Raw genomic sequence first — 21,431 nt, forward strand, 5'->3', positions numbered from 1 at the left:
GTATGAGTGAAGGGGAACTGCAGGAGGTGCTCGGGTTGTGCAGAAAGCAGGGGGGCGCATGTGGTTGTCTCCAGGTGTAGCACCTGCACTGTCCTGCTGTCTGTCTGTCACTATAAGAGCAGCCTCCAGTCACCAGCACCGCCCAGACTGTCAATTGAGCAGTAAATGCGAGAAGCCCCAGACAGCTGATGTGTGTCAAAGCGTGCAAGTGCTTCCACAGTCTCGCGATACTACAGGCAGCCGGCTGGAGCTGCGAGATCTGGGGCTCAGGTGTAAGAGCATCTCTTATCAGCAGTGGGACAGAGCAGAGACATAAGTGAGACCGAGAGGCTGGAGGGAGGCACTCAGTGTGGTCGCCGGGACATTCCACAGCAACAACAGCAGCAGCAGGAAAAGCAGAGGCTCCATCCCAAGCAAAGCAAGACGCTTCACTTTTTCCTCTTCCCAGTTTCCATTACGCGGACTCTTGGATTCCATGCAATTCTTTCAAGATGATGTCAATGAACAGCAAGCAGCCTCATTTTGCCATGCACCCGAGCTTACCTGAGCACAAGTACACTTCACTGCACTCTAGCTCGGAGGCAATAAGGAGAGCATGTCTACCCAACCCACAGGTAAGTCAACTCTGGATACTCTCTCCTTCCCACTTTCATTCTTTCTTGGCTTTTCCTTTCCCTTCCTTTACTCCTTTTAAACCTCTGGTGTGTGAGTGCAACGTCCCAAATAATCACTCAATTTCGAATCTATGTGCATCACCCCAAATAATCACTCAATAGCATGTCTATGTGCATCACCCCAAATAATCACTCAATGTCATGTCTATGTGCATCACCCCAAATAATCACTCAATAACATGCCTACGTGCATCACCCCAAATAATCACTCAATGTCATGTCTATGTGCATCACCCCAAATAATCACTCTATGTCATGTCTATGTGCATCACCCCAAGTGACTACAGAATGAAGACGAGTATCACCAGTACAAATGAGTCCATAGCATGTGTGTCCATAACTAGAAAGCTTCCCATAGAAAACACCCATTTCTCCCATGTGTGACTGTCCCTGCTCCGGCCGAAATGGTAAACTCTGATGAATTCCCTTTGCCTGTGAGAATGTGCAGAATGTGCTCTCAGCTTTCCCTTCTGTCATCTCGTGTTGCAGATGCAGGGCAATTTCTTCGCCAGCCTAGATGAGACCCTGTTGGCCCGAGCAGAAGCATTCGCCGCGGTTGACATCGCCGTGTCCCAGGGCAAGAGCCATCCCTTCAAGCCAGATGCCACGTACCATACTATGAGCAGCGTGCAATGCTCCTCCAACACCACCGGCCCACTCGACCATCACCACCACCATCACCACCACCATCAGGCGCTGGAGCCCGGGGACCTCCTGGAACACGTCACCTCCCCGTCCCTCGCATTGATGGCCAGTACCGGACACGAAGGAGTAGGCGGCGGTGGAGGTGGTGGAGGAGGCGGCGGAGGTGGTGGCGGAGGCTTAATCTCTACCTCGGCCCATCCGCACAGCCACATGCACGGCCTGAGTCACCTGTCCCACCAGGCGGCCATGAACATGACCTCTGCCCTTCAGCACCCTGGACTGGTCGCCGCTCATCATTGCCCTGGGGGTCAGGTGGCCTCAGCTGTGGGGGCAGCGGCAGGCTTAGTGTCTATCTGCGACTCAGAGACTGACCCCCGCGAGTTGGAAGCCTTCGCTGAGCGATTCAAGCAGAGGAGGATCAAGTTAGGGGTGACCCAAGCCGATGTGGGCTCAGCCTTGGCCAACCTGAAGATCCCTGGGGTGGGTTGCCTTAGCCAGAGCACCATCTGCAGGTTTGAATCCCTCACCCTGTCGCACAACAACATGATCGCCCTTAAGCCCATCCTGCAAGCCTGGCTAGAGGAAGCCGAGGGGTCTCAGAGGGAAAAACTCAACAAACCCGAACTATACAATGGGGGGGAAAAGAAACGCAAGAGGACTTCCATCGCTGCTCCAGAGAAAAGGTCCCTGGAGGCTTATTTCGCTGTCCAGCCGCGACCTTCCTCGGAGAAAATCGCTGCGATAGCCGAGAAACTGGAGCTCAAAAAAAACGTGGTGCGGGTCTGGTTCTGCAATCAGAGACAAAAGCAGAAAAGAATGAAATTTTCTGCCACTTACTAACCACATATCCCTCACTGGCCCCCAACAAATTATTTATGTATTTATTTATTTATTCCTTTCCGTTTTTCACAGTTACTAAACCTGCCACCACTCAGCTGCTGTTCATCTACCACTGCCAGCACTTATTTAGGATCTCGGGAGGTGCTAGGAGTCGTAGCCCAGTAAGTGCTGGAGGGCCGCACATTGAACTCTTCTGCCTTACTTTAACCCTTCTCAGTTATTTATTGTTCCTTTCGTTTTGCCAGCGGAGGGGGAGGGGGATTTGCCCTTGTGGTGGACTCCAAACTTGAGATGAAATCGAAATTAATAACAAACGCTAAACATTTTAATAACTATTTATTGTCGGGACCAATGGACATAAAACAAGCCCCATATTGACTGGAGATGACTGGTTGGAAAAAAATCAAATTCTCTTCTTAAAATTTAGCACCACAGTATAAAACAGAAATGGAAAAAAATGGAAATATAAAAGTGCTATGGACAAAGCAATCCTTAGAAATTCATCGCATTGGAACCCCTAGAGGGGGAAAGTGTTGGTGGAGATAATGTGAAATGATCAGTATTTTTATCTGAAGTTCAGTGTTATTTGCTCTGTGCTCTCCCCTTGTCCTGAGTGCCTGTGACTCACTGTGACTCAATGTGAGCTGGAAATCTGGGATTTCACATAAGTATCTGTAAACAACAAAAAAAAAAAATTGATTTACGTTCCTATTTCTTTACACGTTTCTGTTTCTCCACATTAACCCCCGTTTAGAGAAACCGCCCCTGCATCGACCTCTAAATACGAATCCTAAAAATAATGCTTCAACTTCCCCCTAGAGACGTTTGGCTGAAAGAGATGAGAAATTCGTCAGCGCTTGTATTACTTTAATGCGACACATTTTGTTAATTCTAAGGGCCCTGCTCGATCAATCCCTATCATTAAAGTGAAATTGAACGACCGGGTGCAATTCTTTTATTATTATTCTGTAGATTTGCGAAAGCAGAGTGCCTCTATGTTCAGTCAATTGTATCAAACATTCAATTACAGATCTTTTAGTATTTAAAAAAAAACATCTGTAATTGAATGTTTGATACAAGTATCATACAGCTTCATCTAGAGGAATGCAGGCGAACACAGGGTTTATTATGGGTGGAAGGATTTGGATGTATTTCCTGTTACTTGTTTGCAGAGCTTACATTCTATGCATTGAGCCCAGGTACTGATAGACTGGTTTCTAGTTTGTGTGTGATGTGAGTTCACTGGTGCTTGGCTCTTCTCCCACTTATACACTCGGTTTTTTAATCTCACCACTTATCTCATGTGCAAAAGGAGAACAAGTACTGTAAATACTTTCAATGATGGTTACAGAATTCATTAAGTCCACCGGTATTTTCTTTTTTGACAAACATTTCATCATTTGAACTGTGCTTGTGAGAAATATTTGTGTTCATTTCTAAACGTGCACCGGTGTCATTAGGGATGAGAGAGAGAGAGTACAGCTCTGGCCCAGGAGTCAGTACCGGCAGTGCAACACCCCCTACACAGTCATCATAATAAACACAAGCCTTAAAGAAATATTCATTTTGTGTTGATGTATTAAGGGATAGCCTACTGGTAATGCAATTTTTCGTGGCCCCTAACCCCCTGGCTGTCATGGACAGGACATGATTAACATGATGAAAGTCTTTGGCACACACTGGGTTAAGTTCCATACATCTGACATGAGGGGTTTACAGTAATGTTGTCCTAACCGCAGGTAATTAACTATTTGATACGTGTCAAAACATCTTGTTTCTTTTACAAAAATCTAATTCTTTGCAATTCTTGTTGGCAGTTTAGTATGTGCTGTGAAATGACATCCACTACTTCTAGTGATCAGAGAAACACATTGATTTAATCAAGTAGCTATACAAATATATATATATATATATATATATATATATATATATATATATATATATATATATATATATATATATATACAAAGAAAATGCCAATCTGTATTAAAAAGTGACCAATTGCAACAGCAGTATATATATATATATATATATATATATATATATATATATATATATATATATATATATATATATATATATATATATATAGGATCCGTTATCCAGAAGCCCATTATCCAGAAAGCTTCAAATTACGGAAAGGCTGTCTCCCATTGACTTCATTTTATCCAAATAATCCATATTTTTAAAAATGATTTCCTTTTCCTCTGTAATAATAAAACAGTACCTTGCACTTGATCCTAACTAAGATATAATTAATCCTTATTGGAAGCAAAAGCAGCCTATTAGGTTTATTTAATGTTTACATGATTTTCTAGAAGACTTGAGGTTTGAAGACCCACATTACAGGAAAAGCCCCAGGTCCCGATCATTCTGGATAACAGGTCCCATACACACATATATATATATATATATATATATATATATATATATATATATATATATATATATATATATATATATATATATCTATCTAACTGCAGGAGAAACTTTCAGGCTGCTAATGCTAGTGCATAATCGCTGCGACTGAATCTTTTCTCTGCAGGTAGATTTTATTTGTTTCCTCAGTACGAAAAAAACACTTTATTCAATAAAGCTCGTGGTTGCTTTGATCTGGGGATAAGAGAGAGCAATGATTTTTTTTCTGAGTGTCTGTTTTTCTGTTTTTCTGTTTTCTGAATTCGCACCGAAAATGATCTTAGGACTTCCATTAAAATTTACACCAATGTTACGATTTAATAAAAAAAAAGTTTACCGTGTTGTGTATCCATATGTACAAATTTCTTCCAATAAAAATAATAAATAACTTTTTTATACCGTATGTATTGAAAATTGTGCAAGTATATCTCATTTTATTGTGTTTATTTTATTCCCTGCTGAAGACAGGAGTCCCAAAATGGAAGTTTTGTGTGTATGTGTGTGTGTAAGTGTGTGTGTAAGTGTGTGTGCGTGTAATAGCTCCAGCCTAGCACAAACAGGTGTTCACTCATTATTCCTTTTATCCCTACACACCAGTCACTGGACTGCAGCAGTGTATTCAGCACCTTGCTCTGCTCTTTAACATTGGTTCTCCAATAGCTTTCAACTGTCATGATACTATTGATTTTACTCCTCTGTCATATTAGGATTATATTTGGTCTCATTCAACAAGAGTCCTGTCTAAAAAAACAAAAACAAAAAAAAACAAAGTTAAAAATAAAATAGGAGTACCCACTTTTCTTTATTAATACTCCATTAAACTCCCTATTTATATTTTATATTTGCACTCTTACATTGTGATTAGCAAGATGTAGAATGTTAATCGTGTTACCCAGGTGGATACATAAACCAGAAATCAATTAACCACGGATAAGTTATTTATTTAAGACTCTCTTTAATATCTTCTGTTCAGATATGATGTTTAATTCCGGATTTACCCAACAGCTCATGCTGCCTGGCAGGGGGATGTAAGCAATGCCTCACATGAACCTATAGGCTGTAAATAATAAAGGCAAATGTCGGTCAGCAGAGGCAAGCACGTGCAGGAGAAGGGGATGCTGTAAATACAATTACCCAGCCGCTTTTAATAATTCATGGGCTGAGATTTAGATAAATTAATAAAAATGAATGATAACAAGAAGATAATTAAAAACTTTAGTAATTGTTGTTAAGATAGCAAGAGTGGGAGGAGTGATACACAAAATGATTGTCTGTCAGGCTGTCCTGAAAACCTGTCTACATCAATAGACAAATGGTGGAACTAATTGTATGGGGTTGTGCATAATGCTAAAGCTGGAGCCATGGAGGACAAAATGTTATTCATCTATATAGCTACAGAGCATTGACTATGATTATATGTTTCTGACTCCAGATACACACACACACACACATATATGTAAAGTTATTCATCCTATATAGTTACAGAGCATTAACTATGACTATATGTTTCTGCCTCTCTCTCTCTCTCTCTCTCTCTCTCTTTTTATTATATATAAATATATATATATAAATATATGTTTCTGTATATATATATATATATATATATATATATATATAAAGTAAAGTTGTCTGTGGTGTCCGCACTCCTTAGCTTGTGAGTTCGAGGTGCACGATCAATAAATCATAGATAAAGGTTGGAAGGATCAGCACACTCCATTTTGCGATGAACAAAGTGTTTTTTATTAAACACACATAACTCCAACGTTTCGGTTCCTTGATAAAGGTTCCCAGGCGGAACCGAAACGTTGGAGTTATGTGTGTTTAATAAAAAACACTTTGTTCATCGCAAAATGGAGTGTGCTGATCCTTCCAACCTTTATATATATATATATATATATATATATATATATATATATATATATATATATATATATAGTCATATGATTCACCGGCACTCACCCTCAGTCGATCAAATCCCGGGTGCTCCTCAGAGGGAAGCAAATAGATACAGTTAGGAGCACTCACAGGTGTAGTGATAAAGAAGTGTCTTTTATTGGAGTGTTACAAACTACCCCACATCAACGCGTTTCGGTTCTCTCTGAACCGTTCAGAGAGAACCGAAATGCGTTGATGTGGGGTAGTTTGTAACACTCCAATAAAAGACACTTCTTTATCACTACACCTGTGAGTGCTCCTAACTGTATCTATATATATATATATATATATATATATATATATATATATATATATATATATATATATATATATATATATATATATATATATTTGTGCATAATGCTAAAGCTGGGGCCATGGAGGACAAAAAGTTATTCATCCTATATAGCTACAGAGCATTGACTATGATTTTATGTTTCTCACTCCAGATACACACACACACACACATATATATATATATAAAGTTATTCATCCTATATAGTTACAGAGCATTGACTATGACTATATGTCTCTCTCTCTCTCTCTCTCTCTCTATATCAAAAATCTTCAGACCAGCACTCCCTTTAAAAATGTAGTAATTTTATTATCATTCTGTAGTATCCGACGTTTCGGTCCACATTTGGACCTTTTTCAGTGGTCACACATTAATATGTCATGACACAGATGTGTGTACACATACACACACAGATACACAAACATACAAAGAAAACTTCCTGTGTGTGCCTGCATTTTTAATAACAGAGTTTGGAACAATAATAACTCTATAAGAATAAGCTCTATGTTAACTACACAACCGCCAACAATGGCTAGAAACAAAAGGTGTGTTATCTACAATATTGGCATGAAAGGGTCACCTCCAGGAGAGATTAAACATTTTAGGCTGAGTGTAACAATGTTTGTTGAGTGCCTGCTCCTCTTTGCTAGTTCCACATAACGTATAGAAACTTTTGTCACACATTGATCAGAATAAAACAAAATGCTGACAGCATCCAACAGTGGAAATTCACTTACAGCAGACTCTCTCTTTTCACTGAAGTGTTGACAATAAACATTTAATGAAGGCAGAGACTTGCTTGTCTCCAGACAGTGTCAGAATACTTTATACAGACCATTAACATGGATTTCTCTACTTCAAACACTGCACGCCATACAGTAACATTATACGAAAGAAGGAGAGAAAAAAAAACAAATAAGATGTTTATATGTATAGTTTAAGCTTCTGCTTTCCCTGACATACTTTGTATTTTCTGGGAGAAATTGTAGATCACTGGCTCTTCAAAAATGTTAAATACAGTTAATGCAATATTAATCGCCCTTTGGTGATATAAAATGCAATATTTTCAGGCAGCTATCGAGATTTTCTAGCAGAAGAGCCACAGCTGAATAGTGAGGAGGAAAAAAAGCTCGGTATTTATTGCTTTTGTTTGGCTTTTGGCTACAGACACTGGAACATTGTAATGGGGGTAAGGACATTTATTTTGTGTGCAATCTATGGGCTTGTGGAGCACGGGTGGCAGATGGGGTTTTGCCTGTGATATTCAGTCATTTAGAGCCAATAACGAATAATGATTTATGTTCATTTCGTTCACCTATGTGACTTTATGAAAGGAGGCATTTATACCATATTCAGCCTGGAACAAAAAAAAATAGAAATCACTAACACCGGGTTAAAAACGTGTTTACACTGGAATTAAAGCCATCCGGGTGGACTCCACAGGCTTCTCCATCGCAGCCGCACGAGAGCACATTTTTAATATGAAGGTGTCGATCAGATTAACCTGCGGCGCAGAATCTACATGCGATTTATGCAGAGCGCCGCTAAACGCTTAATGAAAAAAGAGGGGGGTTGGGAGATTATTAACTGAGTCTTATAGTAGGAGGCGAGGGGATTTCGTTATAATTGATACATAAGTTCATCGCTGGCAACAAATCGATCTATGTTGGCGATCAAAGTTTATTATTATAATTTTTTTTAAGAAATATGGGAGCAGTTACATAAAAGCGGGCGACTGAAAGATTTCTGTTTGGAAAATAGGCCTCCAGCTGTTGATGAACTACATCTCCCATCATTCTCTCAACAACCCCCTAAACATAGCTTTGAGTACAGGAGAGAGTTCTCTGTTACCCTTCTGTTATCCAGTCTGCCTCCAGGCTCTGTCTAAGGTGCAACACCATCAAAATCCTTATTAACACTATTTTCAGGAGATCACACGGTAAATCTTTCCTCCTGATTCCCAGTAACATGGAAGAACAGTATGTGGTAAACGGGGTTTCTAACTCCAGAACCACAAAAGGCACCTCCAGTAGGATTTTCTCTTTCAGAAAGGTTAATTCAAATTAGTCACTGCTCAAATGTGGAACGACCTTTCCTCTCTGATCTCTACCCACAGCCCCATCAGCACATGGTGGGACAGAAGGACCCTGAGTCCCCTTTGGGATTATTAACTCCATAATTGCAGGTGGGTAGGTTTATCTTTGCCATGATTTTGCTTTCACTTCTGGATAAATAGGATAATGAACTTAGATGCTGCTGACAACATTATAAGCCCCCTGTATTGTTTGTCTGCTGAAATGTTTCTCAGCTTCTAGTTAAAAATAAGAGTAGTGTGTTCATTTTCCTGTGTGTTTAAATGAAAGGGAGATTTGTCACTAAATTGTGCTCTGACTCTATATAATTCCTTCTGCACAACAAGCTTCTTCCCTTAAATTCGAGGCGTGATGCATTATTGAAAACCTGTATCAAACAGCCCTGGCTTGCAGGCTCTCTGCGTTGGGCTGGAGATGAAGTCTGGCTGTCTGACTGCACACAAGCCTCTAATATGTTAATGGCCGTAGGGGAAGCCTTAGGATCCATCTCAAGCTGCTTCGCACACCATATGTCAGGCCGTTAGCCACATGGATCTATTAATCAAAACAGAAAAAGTACCTCACTTACTGTATATCTGCTAATATTAGCCTCTTGGCTTTTACATGGAAAGCACATTTCCTTGTTTGAAAGAAACCAACAACTTTTGTCTATATCTATCTATCTGTCTGTCTGTCTGTCTGTCTCTCTGTCTGTCTATCTATCTATCTATCTATCTATCTATCTATCTATCTATCTATCTATCTATCTATCTATCTATCTATCTATCATCTATCTATCTATCTATCTATCTATCTATCTATCTATCTATCTATCTATCTATCTCATCTTTATATAGATATCAGCTTCTTAAAGGGCATTTAAACCTAAAAGTGAAATGTACCCTAATAAAAGAAAATGAATTCTAAGCAACTATGCGATATACATTCATTAAACACTGGCAGTTTTAACTGCTTTAACTGCAATTGAAAGCAGTGATTGCAATTGCACTGCTGTTTCTGTCTCTTGAAACTATTTAGCAGAAGTACTAGTTGGGTACATGTTCTGATACATTGTTTCAAAGCTCAGAACCACCGGGGCAGAGTTTAGCCTGGGGCACCATTCCATTAAAGATATTATTTCAAATGCCTTTAAAAACGTTGCACAGTTGTATTAAAAAAAACGGTAACATTGTAAGTTTCTTAGAAGTTTTTCATTAAGCTATATTTTACATTTGAGTTTACATCTATTCGAGCCTTTATACGTCCCTTGCATATTACAGTGGATCATGGTGTTTAAATAATTTCTCCCAGTGATTTTTAATATGCATATTAGTGTAGCAAACATGTCACAATCCAGCATCCAGCAATGCTCTAATTAATATTTAATTCACAGTTCCTACAGTAGAGTGGGCTGTGCAAGACCTTCTTACACCATAGGATCTCTGACATGTTCCCCCAAGTATTTCAATTTCTAAGGGTGACCCAGCAGTACCTATCCGAAAACTACTTCTCAGAAACTCTTAGAATGAGGGATGCTTCATTAGCACGTTTATTTTATATCCATATTGGCTTTGTTTCGTTATTTATGTTGTATATGTAGAGAGTGCAATAAGAATGCCACTTATCCGCTGTTGACTGTACAATAATAATGTATTATGTCCATCTGCAGAGAGCTTTCCTATATATCTGTCGTCCCAAGGGTTGCAACTTAATTCCTCCAGGCTATTCATCACCAACGTAATTAAACCCGCAAATGGGTGTAAATAAAGTCAAATTGGTTTCTTGACAGATGAGCCGAAGAAGCCTGATAGGAAAGCAGACAGATCAGAGCCTATTTTTGTGCTGGCAATGTGAAGAACACCAGTTAGAGCAATGACTTGCTTCAGGATACTCCTTAAAATCCCCATATGCTTAGTGAAAAGGAACTGAACAACATAATTATCCAGGCCAAATATATATACTAACTCTCTATGATAGCTGCTCATAAAAAGCAATTCGCTTTGGAAATCTGTATTATTTTTAAACGGTATTGACATACTATATATCAATACCGTTTATAATACAGCAACCCTTGATATCAAACCCAATTTGATATCAATCTTATGCGACTTAAAATGTCATGTTAGATAAATTGGATAATCTTATTCTGGTGTCAAATGCTCGTTCTGCTCATCTGGTATAAAAACAAAAATCACCACGAAATTGACTGGAGCAAAATGTCTATTGTGAGGTCCTAGGGGCAGCACTTGGTATAGCTGGATAAAAGCCATTCAGCTCCAATTCAGTAAAGTGCTCAGCAAATACAGCGCTGCCCGTGCCTGTGTGAGTTCAGCACCTCGGACAGCTCCCTCTATGCTTTATTATGAGCGAGCACTGGGCGCTGTAAATCGCTTGCAGTCAGAAATCTGATCTCACGCTAAACACCAAAGCGATTCTCCGCGTTCCTAACATATTTTACTTATATTCTTGCATAAGCAACGCAAAGCTAATTACTAAGTTCATCCAACATTTTTAAATCCTGGGTCCCTTTTAAAATAAAACTTCTTTTCGCTATACCACAAGCCAATATTTTCCAGCTGTGTAAGATACTTTGCAGTGTTATTTTATCCCCATGCTGTATTGAAAGGAGTCTGTAACCACGAATATGAACACCCGAGCCAGCACTTAATTAGAATACCATATGAATAGGGGGAGCATATGGAGGAGACTGTCAGGGGGCAACGAGCCAGGGGCAGATCAGAAGAAATTTGTATTCATTTCTGCCTCTTATTTGCTCAGTAATCTCTCCCATCATGACTAAATCTTGGAGCACTGATGTAGTTCGAGTTGTTGTTGACTTAACGTCAGAATTCAATCACTAGGGGTTTTGCTTCAGCCGGACTACTTATTTGTCTAATAAATCCGTCATTTTGTAAGAAAAATATTTGAGCAGCCGCACTTGACCTCTTAGTATCCAGAAGTCACATTTTTTTCCTACCAGTTCACAAATGCAAAATCAAGATGATAATTTAATGCCTCCAGGTGAAAAGTTGATTCCCGATTGGATTTTAGATGGAAATGTCTATTTTTAAATACTGTGATTAAACGGTTATTCTAATAGTATTTTTGCTTTTAAGGATTGAGCTTCAGACCATCATCTTAAACTTGCCTGCTTCTCTTTAAAAAGTTACTAGCATCTTCCTGTTTATTTATTATTAAAATTAGCATCACCCTTGCTTTTTAAAATCAGTAGGAAAAAAGACTTTCAGAAGCTCCAAATATGTAATTTACAGTATCTTTACTAAAATGAACCAAAATCAGTCATCTTTTTTCTCATATCTTTAACCAAGTGCCTGTGTGTACATGAGCAGTGATTTTCAGCACCAGTGCCACCTTAAATACACCCCTCCTGCAATGGCATAGACCATTCCACATACTGAAGGAGTAATATATCTATAACTGTTGGAATCACATATCTATTACCCATGAAACCAGGAATAGCTCAGAAGTGAAGTCATACAGCGAATGCAGTTCATATAATAATCTGGACATGAACTCTTGATGGTTGCACAGTTGTAAATATGTTTTACTGGCCAAAGCAAAATGGGATTCCTGTGTATTCCCTAAACATTGCAAATAAATGACTCGAAGTAGAATTGTTCTGTTAACAACCTAGGTTATTCAATCACAATTCAGTATCTCTCTTCTGTACATAACTGCTCCCCCCTTGGCACAAAAACAGCAGTCCTGTGAGTTCAGAGGATGATGGAATTTGTAGTGCAGATGGAGAGATGGCTTTTGACAATGTCTGTGTTAATTACAAATGCAAAAGATTTAAAGTTTGAAGCTTAATTGCTCACTTTAGTAGAATTCCCTTATGCAAACTCCTTCTTGCTGTTACTTTCCTGCTTTACGCCTTGTTACCACTTATTCTGTACTAACAGTATTTGTTATACACATATAAATTATGCTACTAATAATATTGTTGCAAACTATTTTAAGCCAGGTATGCCATGCATTGACTGCATGCTAACATTTCACTGTTCACAGACTGTCTCTCTTCCAGACCTACACACACACACTATTAAAACAAGAAGTATTGACTACTCTGATCAATGTGATATTTGTCCTTGGTGTCAGTGATATACTGTCATGGCACGGCCAAGAAGAGCTTTCAGCATGCACCAGAAGGGACTTAGGTAAGATGCACAATAAAAGAACAGTCTGCTGCCAAATTCATAGATCTGTAGGACTTCTTATCCTGCTAGTACTTACAACACCGGGGCTATATCAGTGAACTTGCTGTAGGTGCAGGAAGTGAGACAGAATATGTAGCACCACATGTTTGAATCATTTACCTGTCTCTTTATTTGTAGTTCTTATCTTTTACATCACAAAAAATAATTGAGCAAAACTTGTTTTGAACCTGCCACAAAAATATTGCAAGAAAATCAGTAAAAAAGAATGGAAATATTAGTGAATCATTTTGGTGTATTTATTATTTCCATGTGTGGGTCCCCAGGCAATGCAGTAAAGTAGTGATGGGCGAATTCCCGTGATTCACCACCGGCGAATAAATTCGCTGTCAAAAACGAGATGCCAGCGCCATTTCGCAAATTTTTCAATGTTTCACAAGTTTTTGGGCAAAACAAAATGCCCCAAATTCACCCATCACTACAGGATAGAAATCAGGTGATTCTGGGAGTTGTGATGCAATGACAACTGGAGGGCTGCGGGTCATCCTTGAGCCAAATTATTAAAATATTTAATTTTTATAACACATCTAATATGTGCTTTCTTACCAGGGGCCCTCTGAGACTGGAGGGATGATTTCCTTTGGCCCTGCCCTAAACTCAATCCTGCTTAACTGCTACTTTCATAATGGAAATGCAACCAAATGTCATAAATAAGAATATTTAACCATCCAATAAAATGCAACTTCAAACTTGCAGTTTGTATTTTTACTGCTTGATATTTATTACTATTCTCTACAACACTGCCTGCGCAGGCATCAGCAGTTGAAGGAAGTAATCTTCTTACACATTTCTTCCTTCCTTGTCAGCAGGTTGTACTCTAATTACCCAAGACACAGCACGAATATAAGAACTGAAACGGCAAAACAGCTTCTCCCTCACTCCTAAAAATACAGCACAGTAATAACACTACAACTGTGTGTATGTCTGTGTATATATATATATATATATATATATATATATATATATATATATATATATATCTATATATATATATATATATATATCTATATATATCCATATATATATCTATATATATATATATATATATATATATATATATATATATATATATATATATAAACAGTCTATAGTGGTGCACTCTCAATATAGGCAGCCGCCTGGGTGCTGGTTATAACATAGCATAACAATCCAAAAATACAAACCGCACTCCAAGGTCTTGAAATGGTGAAAAAAGTGAAAAGTTTATTTCAACGTTTCGGCCCACCTACTCGGGCCGTCTTCAGGAAGTGACTTCCTGAAGACGGCCCGAGTAGGTGGGCCGAAACGTTGAAATAAACTTTTCACTTTTTTCACCATTTCAAGACCTAGGAGTGCGGTTTGTATTTTTGGATTATATATATATATATATATATATATATATATATATATATATATATATATATATATATATATATATATATATATATATATCTATATATCTATGTATATATAATCCCTGTGTTTAGGAAACATGCTAATTGATGGCAAACAATAACAGCATTCATCCATAAACTCTGCACTGCCAGACTACAATTTCTATACATTATTTATACATACATTCTGAATATATATGCACAATTACAAATTCAAGAGCAAATGTGAAGTTAATTGGTATCTATAATTTTACACTGAACAGTAACCATGAGCTATTGATTAAGTAGTGTCAGTTAAGGTAAATCAGTGAAAAAGATTTGGGGATAGTGGAAGATTTGGCACAAGGACTTTTTGGAGGGATGCTGACATAATTGTCTGTAGAAACCATTGTGAAGGGACCATGAGAGTTTATTTGCTCCTGTACACAGGCAACCCATTTAGTTTGGAAACACAAGGTGATCCTCAGTAAGCCCTGAGCAATTATTTTCTTTTTAATGGTCTAATTAAGCAGTTCAGTGTTTGTACAGTAAGTGGTCTTTCCCTGGATCCCATCTAGTGGGTAAAGTGGGTACGGGGTTGGGTCTTGGCAGATGTCAGGCCCGGTTAGTTAAGTTTAATATTAGTTAGCTCTGTTATTGTTGCTCTAGGAATGAAAGACAAGACTTGGTTATTTAGCAGCCATATGGGCCAATGAGGAGGTTAGTGGGGTTAGCACCCTTTAACTGACAAGGCCTCCAGCATAGGGACACAAGTGGGTGAACTCAGGAGCAGGGATAGTGCAGAGAAGCAAGACATGGGCAGAGGAAACTGACAAGGAGCAAGTCTTTTCCTTTTTTCAGCCTGATTGCCTGCAAAAGACCTAACTTAAACTTTTTTTGGGTAAGTGGTTTTCCCCATACATTTGCAAACATATGGAACATTTATTTTACAGTGGGCACATGTGTAGGGCATTAGAATAACTCTATTGTCCTTATTAAGGTTTCCTGGACATGTGTTTTAAAAAGTGTAATTTGTATATACTAGATTTATAAATATATTAGATTTACCCATTAATGGTTAACATTTTGTTCCGAAAAATATAATGCCAAAACACAGAAGCCAAATCTGAATTAAGAATAATTCATGTCAAAAACTCCCCCCCCCCATATGTATTTGCCAAGAGGTCGTAGCAAATAGAGATTCTAACTTTGCATAATGGGTTTAGCATTTCCATGACATCATCAGGGATTCTGCAATATAGTTCTAGGATAATCTGAGTGGTCATTCAGCAGCATAGTAAATATTTAATGAAGATATATGGGAGGAAGGGAAGAAGTGATCAGAAAGGTGAAATTATAGTGCTCAGTGTTCTGTGAAGAAGGCTATTCTCCTTTCTAACTTAGAATTAGAATTGTGAAATCCTATTTAACAGTTCTAATATTAGTGTCAAACAGCAAACTAGTACTTATGTAAATATACATGCTCTATTTATCACTGAATTTGTTCTGTTAGGAACGTCTCCCTATAACATTGCCTTTCTAACAGACCTGTCAATAAAACAGGTCTTCTTAGTTAAATTATATATATTTCTATACAGGTAATCAATCTAGACAATAATAGTCACTATTGTATCTTACATATTAAATCAATATACAGAACCTTTGAGACAAATTAATAGCGATTCATATTAATTTTATATTTAATATACTACATCTACATTTGTGACCTGCAATTTGCTGACATTCCATATTGTTATCTGGAAATGTTGTCATTGCAACTAAACTGCAGATACACCAACTGTATACTTTAGACTCCCAATTATTACCACCTTTAATTTCCTTCCTATTGTTTAAAGTAGTTTCTGGCATTTAAGAATTGGCTCAGCAATGTACATACTTTTGATTTTGCTATGCTAATTGTTACTACAAGGTAAATTCTGTTTATTATTGCCACCCAACTTTACTGCTTGGCAAGTTGTGTATCAAATAGCTGTATAATTACTAAACTGATTTTTTTTACATTTGAGGGTGAAAGGGATTTAATGGAATCTTTAATTGCTGCTTGCAGTTTACTAATTATTCAGAGGGGTTTTAATACTAACATCTCAAAGAACAGAATGGTGTTTGGTTGCTCAAAGCAATCTGACATGTTTATTAGTTTTCATAAATGTGATATTTTTCAAAACCAGTGGGCTCATATAAGAACCTATATCAGTGTGTCATGTTTTCTCACCTACTAAATATCTATTGTATTGTCCTGTTAGGTACATGGCACACAAGCGTTTTTCTTACCATGGATGTATATGAATTGTGTCACATCTGGTGTGTCAGTTTAGCGCAGTGGTCCCCAACCAGTAGCTCGCGAGCAACATGTTGCTCTCCAACCCTTTGGCTGTTGCTCTCAGTGGCCTCAAAGCAGGTGCTTATTTTTAAATTCCTGGCTTGGAGGCAAGTTTTGGTTGCATAAAAACCAGGTATACTGCCAAACAGAGACTCCTGAGGGCTACCAGTCCAGATAGGGGCTACCAAACAGCCAATAACAGCCCTTATTTGACATCCCCATGGTCTTTTTCATGCTTGTGTTGCTCTCCAACTCTTTTTTACATTTAAATGTGGCTCACGAGTAAAAAAGGTTGGGGACCCCTGGTTTAGCGGATGCAATTCAATTGCTTGTGTAGCCGAGAAGGGAACCTGGAATTACTAAAGAGTTGAAGGCTGGCCCTAATTCTATGGTTCAATAGCTTTGTTATAATCTGTGCTTTACACTCATCAGAACAAGCTGAGTTTATTGGGCATTTGCTGCAAGATGCCAAGGAGTATGTGTGGGTGTAAGTACGTTTACGAATAGCATCCAAGCAAGTGCAGTTTTACTGCTTATGTAGAACAGTATTACTCCCTTTTCTCAGTAAAGGAAACTGAGGTGTTAACATTTCCACCGGTGGCTATCATGAAGAATTTGATGGCAGCTGGATTAATAAATGAGTATTTCAGCTGACACTTGCATATCTGTTTGGTACCACAGAGGGCTAATGATTCTCAACTGGGCAACTTTAAAAAGCTTATGAATGCTGCTATTTACACATCCCTGGTAACACTAGCTTGTTGCTGATGGATGTTGTATTCCTCATCTGAAAAGCCATCCACTGGCTAGAGATATATGAGGGAGTATCAGCTGAGACACTTGCTCATGAGTATTAATGCTTCCCTGGTGACACCAGCTTGCTGCTGATGGGATGAAGTATTCTCATCTGAAAAGCCATTCTATGGCCAGAGCCAGAGTCGATAAGCAACAAGCGAGGCTGTTTGTTCAACAAGCTGTTGGATTGAGTCTTCTGATAGCATCAACAATGACAAGTCATACTTGCTTGTCTGCAAGTTGTCCACCTGATCTTGATCCTTCAAAAGCAGATGTGAACACCCAAGTATCTTTAATAACAATAACAATAATAAATATAATTCACAAGTTCAGAAATTTGTGGGTGCTAATAATAATAATAATAATAATAAAAGGCCACTATGAGTGATGATACCCTGGCTGCATAAAATAAAAAATAATAGGGTTTGTTTATTTTTTTTTTTAAATGTTTCTGAAAACCCCCTTTTAAAAATATTTTTACAATTATGTTTCCCCTAGCTAGAAGTGTATTTTTATTTTTTGATCAAGAGATAAAGTTTATCTTTATTAAGAAAGAGATTGAAGCAATTATTCTGTCAATTATTCAAATACTATATAGATAAAGCAAAAAGAAATTAGAAGTCATAATTCTACCCATAATCATTTATGCATAATTTATACAGCTCAGGAAAATATATTCAGCTAGTTTGCCAGTCGTTAAAAATTCCTTATTTGTATAAGTTGTTATTAGGTTTTTCCAAACGATGTTAATTGTAAAACCTAGAACTACAGATTTCAAGTGGAAATCTGTAAATAATTTAGAAATAAAAATAAATTGTCACATTGTGATAAAGAATTATTGTTTGTACTTTAAGGACCGTGGTAATGTAGAATGGACAGAAAATGTTCTCTTTAAAATATTATGATATTATGCATTCATTAATTTCAGCTTTTGCATTTTTTTTAGTGAATACACACAGCATACTCCCTAAGGATTTAGGTTTTCTTTCTATCTTACTACTGAAAAATTATATCTTTCTTTTTCCGTCATATAAAATAAGGAGAGAGAAAAAAAGCTTTTCTGTACCCAGTTTGCCTCAAAGTAGTTACTATCAAAACATTACTGAATACAGAGTAGCAGCCCATGATTGAACATTTTATCAGTAGCCTTGTTTTTCGCTGCTCTGCTAAAAAGGCATCCAACAAGCTACCTATATTTTAAAGAGAGAAAAATTGTGCACGATTTGCCTTTAAAAAAATTCATTACAAAAAACGAGGTGTTAGTACCATACTTTGGCCAAAATATGTAAGCTCATATGCCACGTCAGGGCCCCTTATTGTACATGAGTCCTATATTATCTATTAACATTCTAAGTATTTAGTGCATTTAAAATCAAGTCTCCCAGCAAACAGTGTGACTGAGTAGTAAGACCATTGTGCACATACCCTCAACTCAGAAGCTCTAGGGGCAATTTACTAAAGGGGGAAGTGACTAACGCTGGCAAAAATTCACAGCGTGACGTCATTTCGGCACTTCGCCGATTTACTAATGGGCACTGGCGTAATTATGCTAGCAAAGGAGATAGACTCTAGCGCAACTTCGCACTCTAACTCCAGGCGTATTTTCGCTCTGGCAAAAGAGCGTTACTACGCAAATTCACAAAATTTTTGTTTTTACTGAACGTTACCTCTATCGCCAGACTTGCCTTCGCCACCTCAGACCAGGCGAAGTGCAATAGAGTAGATAGGACTTGATCCAAAAAAGTCCCAAAAAACGCTGGCGTCTTTTCCTTTTTACAGGGTAATAGGCTGAAAAAGATTGTACATTTTGATAACATATGGCTACATTTGATTACATATGGCACATAAACTATACTGTGGGCTCATGTGTAGGGCATTATAACAACTCTAGTTTATTAAGGTTCCCTGGGCTTGTGTAGTTTACTGTATTTGCTGCAACATATACATCCATTGAAATTTAACTTCCCGCCGTAAGCAAATAATCCAACACTAGTGCAACTTCTCTATGCCTGCCGTAGTAACGTTAGCGCAACTTCGCAAGCGTTCGGCGCCGTCGACGAGACTTCCCAACTTAGTGAATTAGCGGCGCTGTGCGAAGTTGCTCCTGGCGAAGTGTGGCGAAGGCTAGGGAGGCCGCTGCTGGCGTATTTTCGCCCGTTAGTGAATTTCAAACCTAGTGAGAAAGCAGGGAGCTTTTAAGCTCCAACCTATTAACATACACCTGTAAATCATTAGCTGTTTTAAAGGCTGAATGGCAGCTATAGGCAAAATTCGGCTACAATGTGAACACAAAACACAGAAAGAAATCGCCAGCACTTGTTCTAACCCACACTATGGCGTTGACCAGCTGCTAGAAGAACCCTTATCCCAGCGCTCAGTCTAACCCACAATCTGGAGTTGACCAGCTGCTCATATATTTTAGGTACAAAAAGTTTTTGGCAAACTATGAAACATAATTTATTCCAACTTCTGCTCCTAGAAAATGTATGAGTAGGATACTGGGGTTAATTTATGATAAATTGGTGTCAGATTTCCCAATATAAACGTAATTCTTTATTTCAATGCCGTGGTCAGTAATTTTCTAGACAATTCTGAAGGTGTTAATACCTGTGATAACATTTCAACTCCTGTGATTCCTTTACAAATACCATGGCTTTATTAATATTTGGATTTTGTTTTTTCACAAATATTATTTTTTGACTGAAAATGTGAGTTTTTTAAATTTCTTTAACTATAGAAATTTGATATTTAAGTGTAAAAACCACGGAAAACTCGAATACAAAACTGCGCCAAGTAAAAGTAAAAAGTAAAAGCTGTGTTGATCCTATTGGACAAAAAAATGCAAATTTTTAGAGGTTTTAGTGATATTGTATTTTTTTTTTGCGTTCAGCATTTATTTTCAGTCACACTTTTAATATTCAGATCTTTTAATAACTTTCATGGTATTCATGGTTATAGAGAAATAGAGTTTAATCATAGTTTCGAACACCTCTAAAATCACTGAAATTCGTCCTTCAGTTAATAGCTCTCCACATGTATAATTAGCACATATATATGTATATATATATATGTGTGTGTGTGTGTGTATGTGACCTATATATAATTACATAAATATCTCATATTCTTCATGTTGCACACAATGGAAAATCTACTGTCATAAACAATTATTCCATTGCTCTAAGGGCAGGACTACACTACCGTTTTCACCACGATCCGACGCGCTGCGCAAAATCGCAGGCATCACGTCGGATGCGACGGAAACAAGGTAAGTAATTCAATTGTCGCATCGTGTCGCATTGTTGCTGCAACGCGACATGACTGTCGGATGCAGACGCTGCACGCTGCGTCTGCATCCGACAGTCGTATCGCGTCGCATCAACAATGCGACACGATCCGAGACTGCCATTACTTACCTTGTTTCTGTCGCATCCGACGTGACGCCTGCGATTTTGTGCAGCGCGTCGGATCACGGCGAAAATTGGCCGTGTAGTCCTGCCCTTATTCATATAGTAGCCGCTGACCCTTTGACAGGCAATGTTCTTCTAGTACACTAATCTCTGAGTACCAGTCACCCCCAAACTGAAATCTCTACAGTGCCACAGTACAGGGCAGGTTTAACACATTTGTAATGATATGAAAAAAATGCTTTCCTTTCCTCCTTTATAATATTGAACATTATTGTCCATTTCTTCTTTAGTTTTTAATTTATAAATATACACTGAAATGACTATACCAAAATTGTTATAGACAATATTGCAGAATATATACATGCTTATAATCTTAAATTAAACTTTCAAGAACAAAAAATTAAAATGTTAAAATAGTGACT

At 38.0% G+C, this 21,431-nt stretch overlaps 1 protein-coding gene across 1 annotated transcript; it reads left to right on the forward strand.

Moving 5' to 3' along the window:
* The first annotated feature begins 310 nt into the window (after positions 1-310).
* LOC108709765 (POU domain, class 4, transcription factor 1) lies at positions 311-3,235 on the forward strand. Its single transcript, XM_018249889.2, has 2 exons — positions 311-614; positions 1,164-3,235. The coding sequence occupies exons 1-2, from the start codon at positions 492-494 to the stop codon at positions 2,157-2,159; spliced, it is 1,119 nt and encodes a 372-aa protein (XP_018105378.1). The 5' UTR covers positions 311-491; the 3' UTR covers positions 2,160-3,235.
* Positions 3,236-21,431: the final 18,196 nt, after the last annotated feature.

This window comes from Xenopus laevis, chromosome 2S (genome assembly GCF_017654675.1).
Source record: "Xenopus laevis strain J_2021 chromosome 2S, Xenopus_laevis_v10.1, whole genome shotgun sequence".
In the NCBI taxonomy this organism is placed as follows: domain Eukaryota; kingdom Metazoa; phylum Chordata; class Amphibia; order Anura; family Pipidae; genus Xenopus; species Xenopus laevis.

What these genes read in the sequence shown, in the direction of transcription:
- LOC108709765 (XM_018249889.2), top strand. Translation starts at nt 492, where the DNA reads ATGATGTCAATGAACAGCAAGCAGCCTCATTTTGCCATGCACCCGAGC. An exon ending in CATGTCTACCCAACCCACAG is followed by an intron (nt 615 to 1,163) that starts GTAAGTCAACTC and finishes CTCGTGTTGCAG; the next exon opens with ATGCAGGGCAATTTCTTCGC.